This window comes from Miniopterus natalensis, chromosome 1 (genome assembly GCF_054644295.1).
Source record: "Miniopterus natalensis isolate mMinNat1 chromosome 1, mMinNat1.hap1, whole genome shotgun sequence".
Lineage (NCBI taxonomy): Eukaryota > Metazoa > Chordata > Mammalia > Chiroptera > Miniopteridae > Miniopterus > Miniopterus natalensis.
This window is the reverse complement of record NC_142081.1, coordinates 99476940-99496068: the sequence shown is the minus strand read 5'-3', so window position 1 is coordinate 99496068 and position 19129 is coordinate 99476940. Positions and strand designations below refer to the sequence as shown.

The 19129-nt window shown below is 39.8% G+C and overlaps 1 protein-coding gene, 1 non-coding gene and 1 pseudogene across 5 annotated transcripts in view; 2 read left to right on the top strand and 1 right to left on the bottom strand.

Moving 5' to 3' along the window:
• Positions 1 to 19129, top strand: part of BBS4 (Bardet-Biedl syndrome 4) — a 136553-nt gene that overhangs the window by 48558 nt on the left and 68866 nt on the right. For all 4 annotated transcript variants that reach the window (XR_015715641.1, XM_016201474.2, XM_016201488.2 and 1 more), the window contains exons 4-8: positions 1086 to 1149; positions 3899 to 4010; positions 5261 to 5333; positions 6415 to 6468; positions 8304 to 8431. Coding sequence is in view for 3 of the 4 variants with exons in the window: in XM_016201474.2 (XP_016056960.1) it covers positions 1086 to 1149; positions 3899 to 4010; positions 5261 to 5333; positions 6415 to 6468; positions 8304 to 8431 (431 nt within the window). In the remaining variant the exon portion in view is untranslated. The remainder of the gene's footprint in view (positions 1 to 1085; positions 1150 to 3898; positions 4011 to 5260; positions 5334 to 6414; positions 6469 to 8303; positions 8432 to 19129) is intronic.
• Positions 1340 to 3891, top strand: LOC107528433 (sperm-associated antigen 1 pseudogene; annotated as a pseudogene).
• Positions 9312 to 9418, bottom strand: LOC148094277 (U6 spliceosomal RNA). The gene has a single exon (XR_015716307.1). It is a non-coding gene; the product is annotated as a U6 spliceosomal RNA (small nuclear RNA).

Here is a 19129-nt window from a genome sequence, read left to right as displayed (position 1 = left end):
TGCTTTTTAATCTTCTCTTTGCCTTAGTTAATCCCCTTCATTTTAATTTAAATTAACATAAGAGTTCTTATACCAACCTTGCCTCTAATCTTGCCCCCCTTTCCATCTATTTTCAATAATGCGCAAAAAAAATTTTTTTACAGAGCAAATAGAATCAAATTACTTACTGCTTAAAGCTTTTCAAATTTTCCCATTGTTCTCAGCCTTAAAAAAATTTTTTTTTTTTATCCTCACTTGAGGATATTTTTTCCACTACTTTTCAGAGAGAGTGGAAGGTGGGGGTGGGAGGGGAGAGAGAGAGAGGGAGAGAGACATCCATGTGAGAGAGAGACATTGATTGGTTGCTTCCTGTACACTCCCTGATTGGGGCTGGGAATCGAGCCTGCAACTGAGGTATGTGCCCTAGACCGGAATGGAACCCAGAACCCTTCAGTCCACTGGCTGATTCTCTAACCACTGAGCAACTGGCCAGAGCTCAGCCCTTTTAGCATGGCATTTGAAGTCTTTCTGACTTTCCTGGCCATCTCAGCTTCTCCACCCCCTGCCAACACTGGATTTGAAACTGTTTACTCTGGAAAGCTTTCTCTGACTCTCCAAGTTAAAATCAGGTGCTTGCCTCTGAGCTCCTGTGGCACCCAGGGCTTAGCCCATCATAGTAGAAAGGTGGAGCCTGTATTTTGCTCATCAGAGATCTTTTCATATTTTTCTTAGCTTGACTAGATAGATTCTAGGTAGGATTGGCAAGCTTTTTCTGTAAGGGGCAGATGGTAAATATTTTAGGCTTTTCAGGCCACAAACAGTCTTCTCATAAACTTAATATTATCTTATTTTCTTTTATAACTCTTTAAAACTATGAGAGCTGTTAAAAAATAGGCTATGCAGGTTAGATTTGGCCTGTGGGCTGTAGTTTGCCAACCCCTATTCTAGAATAAATGGTCCTAACAAGAGAGTTGATTTTTTTAAAAATCTGAACTATTTTATTAGTAATTATCCTGGGTTACATCTGCTTGTGCATGTCTGCCTTTTCTTAAAAACATTAGAAGATACTTAACCACTCCTCAGAAGTATTTTTCATCCTCTTTCAGGCTGTTATCAAAGAACAGCTTCAGGAGACCCAGGGGCTATGTGAATATGCTATCTATGTCCAAGGTAAGATATACATTTCTTCTCTTCTTGCTAGAGGAATGCATACTTTGCCTAGGTTCTGGAAAAAGAGCAAACAACCTATGAAATGCTTAAATTCAAGTAAGTGTGCCACAAAAATTCAGTAATATCCAGAAATCAAAACATAATTCTTGTGCTAGATTTGACCTCAGAAATGACTGGTTTTGTTAAAAAAGATTTACTGCCATCCTCCAGCCCTTTTCTAGTTTCTGATTACTGTTTTTCAGAATGGATGTTAGGCTTCTGCAGTAGTTTCAGGCCCAGAAGTGGCTTTGAAAGGATTCCTTGTAATCAGACTAAAAGAGATGAGGACAGACTTGAGGATTTTTAGTAAGGTGAGTCAGGATGAAGGGAAGAAACCTAGAGATATACAGGATAAAGCAGAGAATAAATGAAATTCGTCAGAAACCAAATATAGAAACCACTACCTGAGATTTTACTCTTTAGTGCCAAAGGTTGCATACTTAGTTTTTCCATGAACTTTCTTTTTGACCTTTTTGAATAAGTGAATTGTTTTGTTGACTATTCACTGCATTTTGTGGTCTTCAGATTAGTATATAATTTTCTGACATAATTGGTAAGATACTGACACATCTAGGACATTGTGGCAAAAAAAAAGTTCTTTTATTCCCAATGTCACAAGTTCTAGACTTTCAGTGCCTCATAATACTTAAGCATGGAAATTCTTCTGAAAACGTAGGCCTCGGAAAAAATATTGATCCTGATTGGTTGTTATACTGATAACCAAGTCTGAATATTACTGAATTTTTGTGCCAGAATCTCCTTGTTGGACATGAGATATTGATTATGCTTGCCCCATTTGGGGGACTCTCTGAAAACTGAATTACGAATTATCATGATAAATAGAGCATCTGATAGGGAAGCTTAAGAATGTTTATATGTAGTTTGTGGGGTAAATTGCAAGTCACCAATTATCTGTAGGGTGGATGCTGGGAGTGGAGGGGTTAGGTAAGTTTGAGGCACCTTATTAAAAAAGGTTTTAGCCTGGCTGCACCTCTGCTCTGGGCGCCCCATGGTGCCAAGGTCCTTTCTCCTGATCGTCCAAACTGTTGATTCCCGCTTCCTGCATCCATTTCCCACTGAGGTCGCCCAGCCAACAGAAGCAAAAGCGAAGGTGGCAGGCAGCTGGAGAGGGCCGTATCTCATCCTCTTGCTGCCCCTCCCCAACTTCTGTCCACAGCCCGCTGCCGCAGAGCTGTTTGAAAATGGGCAGTTTGCAGAGGTGCAGCTGGAGTCTGTAGGAAGTGGAAGTGAAGATCTAAGTATCTTATATTCAAATACAGATGCATGTTACCTAAAGGAAGGAAAATGCAGTGACTGCATTCAAGATTGTAACAGGGATTGGAATTTTATTCTCAATCAAACCTCTTTTTCAACTGAGCAATGGCCTATGAAACTTTAGAGCAGTATCAGAAAGCTTATGTGGATTACAAAACAGTGTTTTGCAAATAGTGGAATCCAGATAGCAAATGACAGTGTTAACAGAAGAACAAGAATTTTAATGGATCTGGATGCACCAAGCTGGCTGGAGAAGCTGTCACCCATTCCTTCAGTGCCCACTTCTGTGCAGTTGTGAGCTTGGTGGCCTGAGGTAGAGATGCCCCCAGATCAGGTGGGAGATTCCTGCAGCCATCACCAGCTGGGCATCACAAATAAAAAAAATGTTTAAAATTCTTAAAGAACAATGTCTAAAGGACAAAAACTATAAAGATGCCCTTAGTAAATAATGTGAATGCTTAAAGATTAACAATAAGGAATGTTGTTACTTCAAGCTGTGCCAGTTTGAAGAGGCAAAGCAGGATTGAGATCAGGTGCTTCAGATAATGGGAATTGGAAAGTGTGCTGTAGACCTGCTCTTCCTCATAAAGGATTCAAGAATTATCAGAAAAGTTTAAATGATCTCAATAAAGTTCTCCTACTAGACTCAAGTATTGTTGAGGCAAGGGTGGAACTGGTAACCAGATTCCTTAATATTAAGGATAGTATGGCATTGTTCAGCGAAGAAAAGGAGAGAAGGAAAATTGAGATTCAAGAGGTGACTGAAGGCTATGAAGAGCCTGAAAGGACCTCAGAGGAGGTCTCTACTGGCTGCCTTGCTCCTGAGAAGGGGAACACAAGCAGTGGGCCACTAGAATACTATGGAAAACTATTGTTTGCCAAGCCTAACAATGCCTGTGAAGTTGGTCAGGTTATAAACACTATCAGTACTAGGAAAGATAAGCCAATGCTCACCTTTTAGCCATCGCTGAACTGGAAGATTTGCCGATGTTGTTGAGTAACAGGCTTGAAGGGGATATATTCCTCCTTCCCCTTCAGTCTCTGAAAAATAATCTTATTGCCAAAAATATTTAAATGTCTTCTCCCCCCTATTTTTCCCCTCTTTTAAGCATGAACGTATTTTATTCCCTTAATAAAAGGAAGGTGAAGAACTCATCATACTGAAAGCTCCTTTGTTAACCAAGTCAAAGTAAAGGTATTTCTTACAATAAGACATTCATGTCTCAAAAAAAGAGAAAGGTTTTAGTGTGTCAGCAACTTTGTTATTTGTTTCAACCCATCTGAAGTTATATCTGATTGTATTAAAGATACAATAATCCAAGGAACTTCTTTGATATGATTTTCTGCCTCCTGCTTCTCCAATATTTCTGATATTCTGAGGCTCCATTCTTCCCAGAACATGACTTTGTTTTCTTTGTTATCTGTTTCTTGGCAGCACTGATATTTCGCCTGGAAGGAAATATCCAAGAATCCCTAGAACTCTTTCAGACATGTGCTGTTCTCAGCCCTCAGTGTGCTGATAATCTCAAGCAGGTGGCCAGATCTTTGTGAGTACTGGTATTCTGGAGGCCCTGGGCACTCACAGAAAATGATTTGTAATGAGCATTCTCAGGCAGAGGCTGCTTCTGGCAGCCTGATCAGCTTGATATATAGGAGAGTTGCTTAATAGGTATAGTGGGATTCACTTTGAAGAGTGTAGATTAACTTTGAAATTTCACAAAATGAGATAATTTGTATAAAGGAACTCAGTAGTTCAAACACTGTATTCTAGTTTGGCAGGGGAACACTGATAGTGGTTATCATATAAATACTGACTTCTTTTTTTTTTAATCCTCACCTGAGGATATTTTTTCCGTTGCTTTTCAGAGAGAGTAGAAGACGGGGAGAGAGAGAGAAACATTGATGTGAGAGAGACACATCAATTGGTTGCCTCCTGCACATGCCCTGACTGGGCTAGGGATCAAGCCTGAAACCGAGGTGTGTACCCGTGGCTGAAATAAAACGCAGGACCCTTTAGTCCACGGGCTGACTCTCCAACCACTGAACCAAACCAGCCAGTGCTAAATACTGGCATTTTGTGTCCTCAGTCCCCTAATCTTATTGGAAACCCAAGGAATTTTTCTCATCTAACACTTAGCATAATTTTTGACACACCGTAGGTTTTTATTAAGTGCTTATTGAGGGGATGCCCTGAAGATTCCTGAATGCAAGCAACCTCTAAAGTCCTTTTAAGCTGTCAGGTACACTAATAGCTTTACTACTCCAGGACAGGGTTGCAGTAGTAAAGTGTTCCGTGGGGCTCCCATCCCTACTTTCTTACCTACATTGTGATTTATACCTGCACTGTCTTTGCTTAGAGCCTGGCTTTCCCCTGTTTTCTCCAGAACCATGATCCAATATCAAGGAAAGAGACTTAGGCTTGGGAGGGAAGAGCATGACCCTAATAGATGATGGTGATAAATGATGGCAGCTCTTGCTTAACATGGTATATTACTTAGTTGGTTTCTTTTTTGGTCTATATTTGTAAACTATGGAAAATAAATTACAGAAGACTCACTAAAGTTGGTGTAGAATGGGACCAAGGCCCTGGAACCATTGTTACCAATGCAGCCCCTACAAGAGAGCTTCTGCTTTTGGTGTACAATAGCCTCACTGGCCAAACTAGCATAGCCAGCTCATGTGGCAAAGGCTTCCAGAATTCTCAGCTGGATGGAATATGAGTCAAAAGTGGGACTAGTGGGGTTAGTCTTATAAAAGGTGTGAGTTAATAATTTTGGAAAATGTATTTCTTCCACAGATTTCTTCTGGGAAAACATAAAGCTGCCACTGAAATATATAATGAAGCAGCTAAACTTAACCAGAAAGACTGGGTAAGTAGGAACTTTAAGTCTTTGTTATTAGTAACATGCTAATTGTTCTAGTTATCATATGGTGGTCTTTTGTTGTTATTCCTGAATTCTTACATGCTAAAAATGCCTTTGTCCTCGCACTAGATTGATAATTCAGCTAGGTATACGATCAAAAACCATGTTTCCACATAACTTAGCAGACATTGCTGCATGGTTTTCTAGCAGGGAGTGTTGCTGCTGAGCAGTTTGCTATTAATCTGATTCCTATTGATAACATCACTTTCTTCTCTAGAAGCACTCTCCTTTCTCTAAAGCTCCCTTAAATAAAGGGAGATTTAATAAAGGGAATTCAAGAGATTCTATAGAACTCAAGGTCAGGAAATACAAGTTGGTCTTGCAGTGAACTAGAACTGGAAAGCTGTCAGCAACAAAAGTAGCTATTCTGAATTTCTGTTTCACTTTTTTTTGTAGATCGGCAGTTGGCAAACTTTTTTGTAAAGGGCCAACTAGTAAATATTTTAAGCTCTGTTGCTTCATATAGTCTCTGTTGCTACTACTGAACTCTGAGGTTCTAGTGTGAAAGAACCATAGACAATACTAATAAAACTTTATTTACAAAAAAAGGCAGATGGATTTGGTCCATGGGCCTTAGTTTGCTGACCTCTGCTGTATTTGCAGACTGACTCCAAATACCTATATTCCATTAAAGTGCTCTCCAGATGGCGCCGTCAGTTCCCAAATCCACATCACCTAGTGAATTCCTAGATTCCTAGGAAAAGGAATCTGATTAACGAATATATGTATACATATCTCCTTAGGGTGGGGCAGGAACTATGGGTAGGCTCTTCTGAGGAGAGAGCACAAAGGGAGTGATCTCCTGTTTGTCCTGCTTTTATCTCTTATAACCTGTGGGGCATTTTTATATTAAGGAACCCATTTTTTATAATTAAATATATTTGAGTATGAAATCTAGTCAAAAACTGACTGTAATGCATATTTTAAAGTTTAAACTTTGCGGAACAATAACAATCTCTAGATGTCTGTTGTTTAATACATACTGTGGAATTTACACCTAAGCTGGTTTCCTTTCTTTTGTGTCTAGGAGATCTATCATAACCTAGGAGTTTGCTACATTTATCTGAAACAGTTCAGCAAGGTAATTTATAGAAATAGTGGTGGCAGTTGAACAGTTGGCTGGTGATTTCACTGAGGGTACACTTATTACAGAGGTGCCATTGCTCATTTTGTATTATTCCTAGTGCTTGCAGAGATTTTTGGAAGTAAAAATTGAAACTGCCATATACTCTTATCCCCATTTTCTCATTTGTCATTATCCATCTTTTTTCCCTGCTTTTAACAAGAAAATGAAAAAATTCTAGAACTATTATGAGGGAATGATAATCTAATTGCTTTTCTCTCTCTTCTTTTTTTCTACCCCAGTTTAATTTTCTAGTATAGAAACAAGTGTTCAAGAAAACTTAGATATCAAAAAGTGTGGACCCTTATGTCTTAAAAGTGTAATCATGACCATGGGAGCTCTCTTATGCTCTGATAGCAACTGATTTTAGTTTTTAAAGTCATTGAAGTTGAATTATAAGTTACAAGTGGATCTGACTTCTGAGAGTTTCAGTTTTTAAGGTTATTTTCCATGTGAGAATTTATATTTCATTGTGATTAAGCTGCGGACTCTAAGCCCCTTATATCAGATAAAACATTTGAGCTTACCTTGGTCCTCAGATACAAGAAAAAAATGTCTATATTTTAATTGAGGGATAGACTAAATTATTGAGAGCTCTGAAAGTTAATGATAGTGGATTGCATAGTTTCCTTCATAAAGCTTCTACTTAGTGATTATGAAGTTTTATTCTCCTTTCTCTAGTGCCAACAGGACTGAGAATCTGAGTTGGTTGATATCCATTTGACAATGTTTAATCTATCCCTAGGGGTATGGGAAAAAATCTGTACAGCAGCAGTTGAGGTGTGAAAGTAACTTTTACTCCTGTGAAATATATAATAAATAACTAATATATATAAACAAAAAAATATATTTAATGTGTCCCTTAGGTGTTCTGGGCAGATCTACAGTGTTATATATGTCATTAGGAGATTTTTCTCTTCAGAGGATATTCCAAGCAAGTACATTTCTATTAATAGCATTATTCTGAGCCAAGGGAGAGGTAGAATTGGTCTTTGGTCAGATCTGTAAAGGAGAAGGAGATTGTATTTAGATTTTACTGTAAAGATGACAGAGCAAACAAAATATTTGACATTTATCTTGGACAGGCGTGGCTCAGCAGTTGAGTGTTGACCTAGGATCCAGGCAATCAGGGTTCAATTTCCTGTCAGGGCACATGCCTGGGTTTCGGACTCGATCCCCAGTGGGGGATGTGCAGGAGGCAGCCGATAAATGACTCTCTCATCATTGATGTTTCTATCTCTCCCTCTCCTTTCCTCTCTCTGAAATCAATAAAGATATATTAAAAAAAAATACTTGACATTTATATAAATACTTGCTGAGTCAGTGAATGACTAAAAAAAGCCCTTTTGACCACCTACTAGGAAGGATATAAGCTTTTTCCTGAGAACAACTCGTTCATTCATTTATCAAAATATTGGTGAGGAAAATGAGTTCCACCCTGGGAAAGGTGGTGCAGTTGGTCACTGGTGCAGCTGGGCAGTGCAGTATACTCTACTATAATGTTCCTTTTACCTTGCAAAGTATGAGTCATAGGTATGATTATCAAGAAGCAGAAAACACTCAAAAGGTTAGTCATCTTGTATAAACTCTTCCAAGTGGCTCCACAGGCAGATACTTTATGTTTCTAGCTGTCCTGTCAACAAGTACAGTTTTGGAATATGTTGTTTTTTTGGGCTATTTGCTGAAATGGGATGTTCCTACATTAGTACAGCAGGAGCTCTATTTTTACCTTAGCCATACAAAACCCTTTCATGGTAATGATTTTGTTCTCTTTACCTCATTAATCTTGTTAGGCACAAGACCAGTTGCACCATGCCCTACATCTTAACAGGCATGATCTGACTTACATAATGCTGGGGAAAATTCACTTGCTGGCGGGACACTTGGACAAGGCCATCGAAATCTACAAGAAAGCTGTGGAGTAAGTGTGTCTGTTTCCTTTAGAGCAAGAAAAAACAAAACAAAAAAAGGGAGCATATGTAAGAACTCCCAAGCCTAACAGAGAATATGTATGACTGATAACTAGCTGTGTGAATTAGAGTAAATGTTGAGCTGAGGTTACTAGCTCCCAGTGGCTTAAATAAGGAAGACTTGTGTTTCTTTTCACCTATTAATTAGTATGGCTGGTTTAGTTGAGCTGGGCAGCTCTGCTCTACAAGGTCAGTCAGAGATTTAAGTTCCTTCCTTATTGATCCACCATTCCTTAGGTCGTTGTCTTTACCTGCATGGTTGAAGCTGACTTACTATAGCCTCAATGTTCCAAGCTGTGGTGGATGGAGGTGGTACAGGAAACTAAGTACTGAATAAATAGCTCGTAGTGTTTTAAATGGCCCAGAAGTTGCACACATCCTGCTTACATTCCATGGTTTGAAATTAGTGAGGTGACCATAGCCAGGTACAAGGGAAGTGGGCACATATACTTGGGAGGAGGATCTTATTAGCATGAGACCATTATCTTGTTTTTTTTTAAACATCATTAGGGGAGGCTGAACCCCTACTGATGATGGAACTTACTGGCTTTCCCAGGATGGTGTTCCATGTTTTCTCACTAGAGACACATGCTATCTTGTCTTTTCTGTATAGGGTCTTGTCTTGTCTTGTTTTGTTTTTTTTAATCCTCATCCAAGGATATTTTTCCACTGATTTTTAGAGATAGTGGAAGGGAAGGAGGAGGGGGAGAGAAATAGGGAGAGAAAGAGAGAGAGAGAAACAGAGAAACATCAACATGAGAGATACATCAATTGGTTGCCTCCCACATGTTCCCCTACCAGGGCCAGGGATCAAACCACAACCAAGGTAGGAAAAATATGGAACTCTTCATGAATTTGTGTGTCAACCTTGTGTAAGGGCCAAGCTCATCTTCTCTGCCTTGTTCCAATTTTAGTATATGTGCTGCCTAAGCAAGCATGGGTCTTGTCTTAAGTGGCGTAGCTGAAGCAAAGATGCATTAATTAGTGTCTCATTTGTTTGGTCACTTAATAGAAAGCCTGGTCACAGAGTCTAATGTTCCTGGTAATTATACTATGAACTAAACTTAATTTCTTTTTTTTAAAAATATATCTTTATTGACTTCAGAGAGAGGAAAGGAGAGGGAGAGAGAGAGATAGAAACATCAATGATGAGAGAGTCATTGATGGACTGCTTCCTGCACACCACTGACTGGGGATTGCGCCCACAACCCGGGCATGTGCCCTGACCAGGAATTGAACCCCAATCACCTGGATCCTAGGTGGACGTTCAACCACTGAGCCACGCCTGGCCGGGCTAAACTTAATTTTTTTTTCTTCTTTCTTTTTTAAAATATATCTTTATTGATTTTGGAGAACGGAAAGGCGAGGGAGAGAGAGAGATAGAAACATCAATGATGAGAGAGCCATTGATTGGCCGCCTCCTGCATGCCCCTGACTGGGGATGGAGCCCGCAACCCGGGCATGTGCCCTGACTGGGATTCGAACCCTGATTGCCTGAATCCTAGGTCGATGCTCAACCACTGGGCTAAACTTAATTTCTTAAATTAATTTCTTAATTACCTTTGTGTTCTACCGTAGTAGTGATGTCGTAACTTTTCTGGTTCTAGTCATAACACAAGTTTCTGAATTTTCTTCAATCATATTTTGTGTCTAAAAAGATATAAAAATCCCTTGGTTTGTTAAGTTACAAGAGAGACTTTAAAAACAAATTTTATTGTTGGGGAGAGTATTACATATATCCCCCATTGTCTCCCCTTTACCTCCCTTTCCCCATCTCCCACCCTTTCCCAGTTCTTCACCTGTTCATTATCTGTGTCCATGGCATATATCCTTATGAGTTCTTTGGTCAGTCAGTTCCCTCCCTCCTTCCTGCCTTCCCTCTAAGACCTGTCAGTCTGTTTCATGTTTTCATGTCTGTGATCCTATGTTATTCATCAATTTATTTTGTTCCTTAGATTCCGCATATAAGTGAGATCATGTGATATTTGTCTTTCTCTGACTGGCTTATTTTGCTTAGCATAATATTCTCTAGGTCCATTCATGTTGTCCCAAAGGGTAAGAGATCCTTCTTTTTTACAGCTGCATAGTATTCCATGGTGTAAATGTTCCACAACTTTTTTATTCACTCATCTACTGATGGGCATTTGGGCTGTTTCCAGATACTAGCTATTGTAAATAGTGCTGCTATGGACATAGGGGTGCATATATTCTTTCTGATTGGTGTTTTGGGATTCTTAGAATATATTCCTAGAAGTGGAATCACTGGGTCAAATGACAGTTCCATTTTTAATTTTTTAAGGACTCTTTATACTGTTTTCCATAGTGGCTGCTCCAGTCTGCATTCCCACCAGCAGTGTACTTGGGTTCCCTTTTCTCCACATCCTCGCCAGCACTTGTCCTTTGTTGATTTGTTGATGGTAGCTATTCTGACAGGTGTGAAGTGATACCTCATTGTGGTTTTAATTTGTGTCTCTCTATGATTAGTGATGTTGAGTATGTTTTCATATGTCTGTTGACCAGCTGTATGTCTTCTTTGGAGAAGTGTCTATTCATGATCTTTGCCCATTTTTTAATTGGATTGTTTGTCTTCCTCTTACTGAGTTGTATGAGTACATTCTGTATTTTGGAGATTAACCCCCTATCAGATGTATCATTGGCAAATATGTTCTCCCAAACCATGGGTTCCCTTTGTACTTTGAGGATGGTTTCTTTTGCTGTGCAGAAGCTTTTTAGTTTGCTGTAGTCCCATTTGTTTATTTTTTCTTTTGTTTCTCTTGCCCTAGGAGATGTATCAGCGAAAATCTTTTTTGGTTCCATATAAATTTTTGGAATATTTGTTCTAGTTCTGTGAAATATGTTGTTGGTATTTTAATAGGAATTGCATTGAATCTATAGATTGCTTTGGGTAGTATGGACATTTTAATGATATTAATTCTTCCAGTCCATGAACATGGTATATTCTTCCACTTGTTTGTATCTTCCTCTATATCTTTTTTCACTGTCCTGTAGTTTCCTGAGTACAGGTCTTTTACTTACTTGGTTAAGTTTATTCCTAGGTATCTTATTTTTTTAGTTTCAATGGTAAATGGTATTTTTTTTTAGTTTCTCTTTCTGATAGTTCATTATTGATGTATAAAAATGGCATCAGTTTTCATATGTTAATTTTGTATCCTGCTACATGGCAAATTCATTTATTAAATCTAGTAGTACTTTGGTGGAGTCTTTATAGGGTTTTCTATTTACAATATCATGTCATCTGCAAATAATGTGTTTTACTTTCTTCTTTCCAATTTGGCTGCCTTTTATGTTTTCTTCTTGTCTGATTGCTGTGGCAAGGACTTCCAGTACTATGTTGAATAAGAGTGATGAAAGTGGACATCCCTGTCTTGTTCCTGTTTTTGAGGGAAATAGTTTTAGTTTTTGCCCATTGAGTATGATGTTGGCTGTAGGTCTGTCATATATGGCCTTTATTACGTTGAGGTATGGTCCCTCTATTTCCACTTTGCTGAGAGTTTTTATCAAAAATGGGTGCTGGATTTTGTCGAATGCTTTTTCTGCATCTATTGATAGGATCATATGATTTTTGTCCTTCATTTTGTTTATGTAATGTATCACATTTATTGACCTGCGAATACTGTACCAGCCTTGCATCCCCAGAATAAATCCCACTTGGTCATGGTATATGATCTTTTTAATGTATTTCTGGATCCAATTTGCTAATATTTTGTTCAGGATTTTAGCATCTATGTTCATCAGGGATATTGGCCTGTAATTCTCTTTCTTTGTAGTGTCTTGATCTGGTTTTGGGATTAGGATAATGCTGGCTTCATAAAAAGAACTTGGGAGCCTTCCCTCCTTTTGAGTTTTCTGGAATAGTTTGAGGAGAATAGGTAATAATTCTTCTTTGAATGTTGGTAAAATTCACCTGTAAATCCATCTGGTCCAGGTCTTTTTTTTGCTGGGAGCTATTTGATCGGCCTATTTCGGTTTTCTGATTCTTCCTGATTAGTTTTGAAAGATTATATGCTTCTAAGAATTTGTCCATTTCACCCAGGTTGTCCAGTTTGTTGTCATATTGTTGCTCAGAGTATTTTCTTACAATCCTTTCTTTTTCTGTGGTGTCAGTTGTTATATCGCCTCTTTCATTTCTGATTTTATTTATTTGGGTCCTCTCTCTTTGTTTCTTGGTGAGTCTGGCTAAAGGTTCATCAGTCTTGTTTATCTTTTCAAAGAAGCAGCTCTTTTTTTTTATTATTATTATTATTAAAATATTTCCATTTTATTTTTGCATCATACATTTATAATTTTAACAACTTTGATCATTAGCTAATACAGTAATACAAAAATGAGGGAGAAAAAGATGTTAGTATTCATTTTCATAAAGTGCAGGTTTAGTTTTAAATTGCTTTAGTAAACAAAAATCTCATTTCAGGTCCACCTTTCCCCAAGGTGGAAGAGAAAGGGCTATTTCAAACATTTTACTTAACAAACGTCTAACACCAAGAATAAGTGAAAGATCCAAGAGAAACAAGATTTTTTTGCAAACATTTTTCTGGGTTAAGATTTCTAAGGACAATAGTACTGACTGTAAAATAACCTTTCATAGTTTATACAAACACATATAATAAAACAAGAACATAACCTAGACCTCCATGCTTATTTTGCAACTTTTAAGTATCCAATTATGAGAAAGGTACACAACTGAACAGGAACAGTTACTTTCATATGTGGCCAAGTTAACTTTTTACTGGAGTTATTTGAAGACATTCTCAGGTTTTGGCCCTTGCAGGCAGTTCATTCTCACACTCCCTTAACCAATTATGTCAAGTTGCTAGTTCAGTTATACAGACATTTCTAGTCAAAATGGGTGCTTGTCTGACTCTGCCATATGAGGACTGGCATCCTTTTCAAAATAATATTGCTAGAAGGTTAATTGAAGAACGCTGATGGCTTAAGTTTGCCAAATGCTTACCTCTGAGACAGTATAAATAAGGATTATTAAAGTTGTCTACTCAAGTATAAAATCTATGCAAAACCCTCATAATATAGGCAAAATGTTCAAAGGCCAAGGAAAAAAAATTTTCTTTTACAAGAAAGTGCAACTGCAGGGTCTTTTCAATGATTTTCTAGACAGTTCTGCAGAGAACTTAGTAGTTTGTCTCAGAAAGTAGAGCTCCTCATGAGGAATTGAAAGTTCTTCCTAGAAGAATACAAAGCAAAATTTAAGGCAGCTTTCTGAAAAGAAACTGTTAGTTTGTGGCGACACAAGGAGACAAACTGGAACTTATAATAATGAAGGCTTTCGGACCTGCTGGGATTTACACGAGAACTTGGCAGCACTATTTTCTCTTACTCCAGGACGGCAGGTCATTTTATAACTTATTTATGATAGTTACAGCACTCTGTCCAACATTGAGAGTAGGTGTGAAACTAATCAGATAAGAGAAAATCAGAAGTGTTTTCATGTGTTTCAGTGCTTTTCCGGTCAAATCTCAATACTTTTGAATAAATCACTAAAATATAACATTTCCTTGTTATTTTCAGTATTTTGCATAGTTAATCGATAATCGTGTTCAAAGAGCTTTGTATCGGTCCTCAGTGATACCATCTGACGCTGTCACATTTTCAGTATTTGTTCGGCTGCTGCTAGATGGTAAAGAAAGTTTTCTGTTGCTGGTGGAAATTGTCTTTGCTTTAGTGCCTCAAAATTGAGAACAAGCTTTCTTCTATCACCTGAAACTTCTGAAAATGATGCCAAGTTGGTGAAGATTTCTTTTGTTTTCAGGGAAATATCCTGTATAATATGGCTGTTGGATTTCTCTGGATATTCTGCAGACTGAACAATTAGCTGACTAATTTCTCTGTGCAGTTTGCCCATTGTCATGGCCTCTTTTGCAAGCGGAGAAAGAACCAGCTCTTGGTTTCATTGGTATTTTGTATTGATTTTTTAGTCTCTATGTCATTTATTTCTGCTCTGATCTTTATTCTTTCTTTCCTTCTACTTACTCTGGGCTCTTTTTGCTGTTCTCTTTCTAATTCTTTTAGTTGTAGTGCTAGATAGTTTAGTACAACTTTTTCTTGTTTCTTGAGGTATGCCTGTAATGCTATGAATTTTCCTCTCAGGACTGATTTTGCTGAGTACCAAAGATTTTGAATTGTTGTGTGTTCATTTTCTTTTGTTTCCAGGAAGTTTTTTATTTCTTCCTTGATCTCATTGGTAACCTATTCATTGTTTCATAACAAGCTATTTAGCCTCCATGTGTTTGAATATTTTTAAGTTTTTTTATAGTAGTTGATTTCTAGTTTCATGCCATTATGATCTGAGAAGATGCTTGATACTTCAGTCTTCTTGAACTCATCTCTACAAGACTTGTTTTGTGTCCTATTATGTGGTCTGTCTTTGAGAATCTTCCATGTGCACTGGAGAAGAATGTATATTCTGCTGCTTTGGGGTGGAATGTTCTGAATATGTCAATTAAATTCATTAGATCTAGTGTGTCATTTAAATTCTCTGTTTCCTTGTTGATTTTTTGCCTGGATGATCTATCCAGTGATGACAGTGGGGTGTCATCTACTATTATTGTGTTGCTGTCCATCTCACCCTTAAAGTCCGCCAATAATTTTTTTTATATGTTTAGGTGCTTGCTATATTGCTTGCATATATGTTTATAACTTTTATCCTCCTGTTGGGATTGATCCCTTTAGTATTATGTATTGACCTTCTTTGTCTCTTTTTTTGGTCTTTATTTGAAGTCTGTTTTGTCAGAAATATGTATTGCTAACCCAGCTTGTTTTTCATTCTCATTTACATGGAATATATTTTTCTATCCTTTCACTTTCAGTCTGTGTGAATCTTTTGTAGAGGTGCGTCTCTTGTAGACAGCATATATATGGGCCATGTTTTCTTATCCATTCAGCTATCCTATGTCTTTTGATTGGTGCAGTTAATCTGTTTACATTTAAAGTTATTATTAATCTGTACTTATTTAACGCCATTTTTTCCCTTTATGCCTATGCACCTTACTTTTATTTCTTCTTCTTCTTAAAGCAGACCTTTTAGCATTTCCTGCAGTGCTGTTTTGGTGGTACTAAACTCTTTTAGCCTTATTTTGTCTGGGAAGCTCTTTATTTCACCCTTTATTTTGAATGATAGCCTTGCTGAATAGAGCAGTCTTGGTTTTAAATCCTTGCTTTTAATTACTTTGAAAACTTAATGCCAATCCCATCTGGTCTGAAGTGTTTCTGTTGAGAAATCCTCTGACAGCCTTATGGGGGCTCCCTTGTAGGTCACTGATTGTTTCTCTCTTGCAGCCCTTAGGATTCTCTCTTTGTCCTTAACATTTTCCATTTTAATTATGATGTGTCTTGGTTTGGGTCTCTTTGGGTTCATCTTGATTGGAACTCTCTATGCTTCCTGAACTTGTGTTTAGCTTCTCCTTTCAGCAGGTTAGGGAAGTTTTCTGTGATTATTTCTTCAAACAGGTTCTCTACCCCTTGCTTACTTTCTTCTCCTTCTGTTATCACTATGATGTGGATGTTGTTTCTTTTCATGTTGTCCCAGAGTTCCCTTAAACTATCCTCGTTCTTCTTAGTTCTTTTTTCTTTTTGTTGTTCTGTTTTTTTCTACCTTGTCTTCCAAGTCATTGATTCTATCCTCTGCTTCATCCAGCCTACTTTTAATTTCTTCCAGTGTGTTATTGATGTCAGATATGATATTCTTTATTTCCAGCTGGCTTTTATTTAGTTTCTATTTCCTTTTACACATTGATGTAGTTCTCATTGAGTTCTTTGTAGTTTTCACTAAGTTGTTTGAGCATCCGTATAACCATTATTTTGAACTCTGTGTCTGATAAATTGCTTGCTTCCATTTCATTTAGTACTTTTTTTTGAGAATTTTCCTCTTCTTTAATTTGGGGATTGTTTCTTTGTCTCCTCCATTTTAGCTGTTTCTTTGCTTTGTTCTTATGTGTGAGCTAGAACTACTATGACTCCCACCCAGTCTTTATGTGGTGGCCTTATATAGTAAGTGTCCTGTGGGACACAGTGGTAAAGTCTCCTTGAACTCCTGAGCTGAATGCTCTAGTAATATCCTTTGTGTGGGTTATGTGGACCCTCCTGTTGTAATTGGAAGCTGATTGTTGTTGGCCCGTTTGTGGGTGGGATCAACTTTCACCCCACAGAAATGAGCTTAGCAGGATGGGGACAGCTAGAAATGGGAATGCAAATCCAATCCTCCCTTTGATTGGGGTGACACAGATTCTCAGATCTCGAGAGGGGAGCTAACTGCTTGTCTTCTAGCTCAGTGGTGTCCTGTGAGAAACCCTAAGGGGAGGCTCTGAGGGGGTCGAACCAGACAGCCCAGCTCCGGGTTATGTGCTCTTTCCTCTGTGAGGCTGCATCAGCGGGGATGTGCTGGCAGGCCTTGGAGGAAGAGACGAGGGCTGCCCCTCTCCACTTGGGGTGTCACCTGCCCTTGGAAGGAGAGAGCTGCTCACCTCCTTCTATTTCATCAGTGCTCTGCCAGAGGCCCTGTTGGAGTTCTCCAAGTAAGTCACGTCCAATGTCCAAGCTCTGCTTTGTGCTCCCTTCCTTCAGTGGATATGAGATTAGCAGGGCATGGCCAGCAGAATCTGGGGATACTAGTCTAATCCATCCTTTGATTGAGGTGTCTCAGGTCCTTAGCCCTCAAGAGGGGATGTAGGTGCTCTCCTTTAAGTTCCATGCCAGAGCTCTGGATGGGAGGCTCCTAGGGGATGCACCAGATTTCACAGTTCTGATTTGTGGCCCCTTTACCTTGTGAGACTGCACCTGCAGGACAGTGCAGATGGGGCTTGTAGAAATAAATCAAGGCTGCCTCCTCCACTTGGGGTAGCACCGGCTCTTGGGGCTTGGGGTTGGGAGAGAGCTTGTCACCTTCCTCTCTCCTTGCAGCTCACTGCCAGAGGCTCTGATGTAGACCTTCAGGGGGATGGCTCCAGATGCTCCAGTTCTGACCTGTAATTCCTCCCCACTTTCAGTCTGCACTTGGCTGGTGGTGTGGACAGGCTTGGGGAATGCAAATCCAGACGGCCCCTTGTTGGGGTTAGTGCAGGCCCTTGGCCCTCAAGAAGGGAGGTAGGCACTTGCCCTACAGCTCAGCAGCACCCCACCAGAGCTCTTGAAAGGAGGCTCCTAGGGAGTCCCACTCGGTTTCACAGTTCTGATTTGTGACCCCTTTTCCCAGCAAGCCTGCTCCTGCAGGACGGTGCAGGTGGGGTTTAGAGTTATAGCACAAGGCTGCCCCTTCTGCTTGGGGTTGATCTGGCTCTTATAGGGGGATTAGAGAGCTTGTCACCCCCCTCTATCCCTGCAGCTCACTGCCAGAGGCTCTGGTGAAGGCCTCTGGTGGGGGGGCTCTAAAGTCCCAGTTCTGGTTTGCACTTTGTTCCTGCTATGGATCTGCACTTGGCTTGGGGTGCAGGCAGGCTTTGGAATACAAATTCAGACGGTCCCTTATTGGGGGTGGTGCAGGACCTCAGCAGGTTAGTTAGCTGCTGGCTTTCTAGCTTGGCAGCACCCCGCCAAAGATCCTGAGGGAGGCTTTCAAGTGCACTGCCTCCCCCTAATTCCACAGCCTGAGGCCCTGCCCAGGGTACCTTCTTTTGGGGATTGCGCCCACCTAACCCGTGGGGGTGGGAGGGAAGATTGGCTCTTGTTCCCCAGCCACTCAGTTCAGTGTCTGTTTAAGGCTGTCTGTAGTTTCTCCAGAGGAAAAAGCACTACTTAGGTCCCTTTTGGGTATAGCCAATAGTTCTTTATGCCAGACTTAAGCTTGGCGGGTGGTGTCGCCAGTATTTGGAGGACAGGGTTAGTGTACTTTCTCCCGCTCGTGCTATAAGAATAGAACTGGTGCACCCTGGGAGATGGCGTCTGAGGGCTGTGTGAGATGTTGGCTTAGAACTGGGACCTCAGAAGCCTGCCTTCCCATCACCAGTCTTATGCCACCCAGATCTTCTCCTTCTGGCTTTTGTATGCCCTGAGTCTCCTTCCTCTACCTGAGCCCCGGGTGAGTGCCTGAGAGTGAGTCCCTGTGCAGTAGCCTTTACGGAGGACGCCTGGGATTCAGGCAGACTCCCTCCCCTTTCCAGTGGACCAATTTCCCACTTATTTTTGCTGCCAAATGTTATGCAAGTTCTTCTTCCAGGCCATGGTGTTCTGGGTTGGGAGTCCTGGCATGGGATTGAGACGCCTCTTTCCTCTGGTGGGGCTTTTGTAGCCACAATATTTCTCCGACTTCACAGCCACTTCCCCTGGGTGCAGGGACCAGCTTTTTCTGCGTCTCCACCCCTCTTACCAGTCTCTGTGTTGCTTCTTGTTTTCACTCTTTGGATATAATACTCCTTTTCAGGTGTCTTTCTGTTATTAATTCAGGTTAATTGCTCTAAATTTTAGCTGTAATTCCTGTTCGTCCTCAGGAGCAGGTGTGTATTGCTTTCACCTATTCCGCCACCATCTTCCTCTCACTAGAGAGACTTCTGACATCAAGAGGCTAAGTTTACGTGGAGAAGTAGGAAGGAGCCCACATAGCATATGTTAAACTTCTGTGGGGCTGGTGGAAGCCTCGATTCTTGACCCCTGCCTTCTGGAAGATGAGCTCATATAAACCTGAA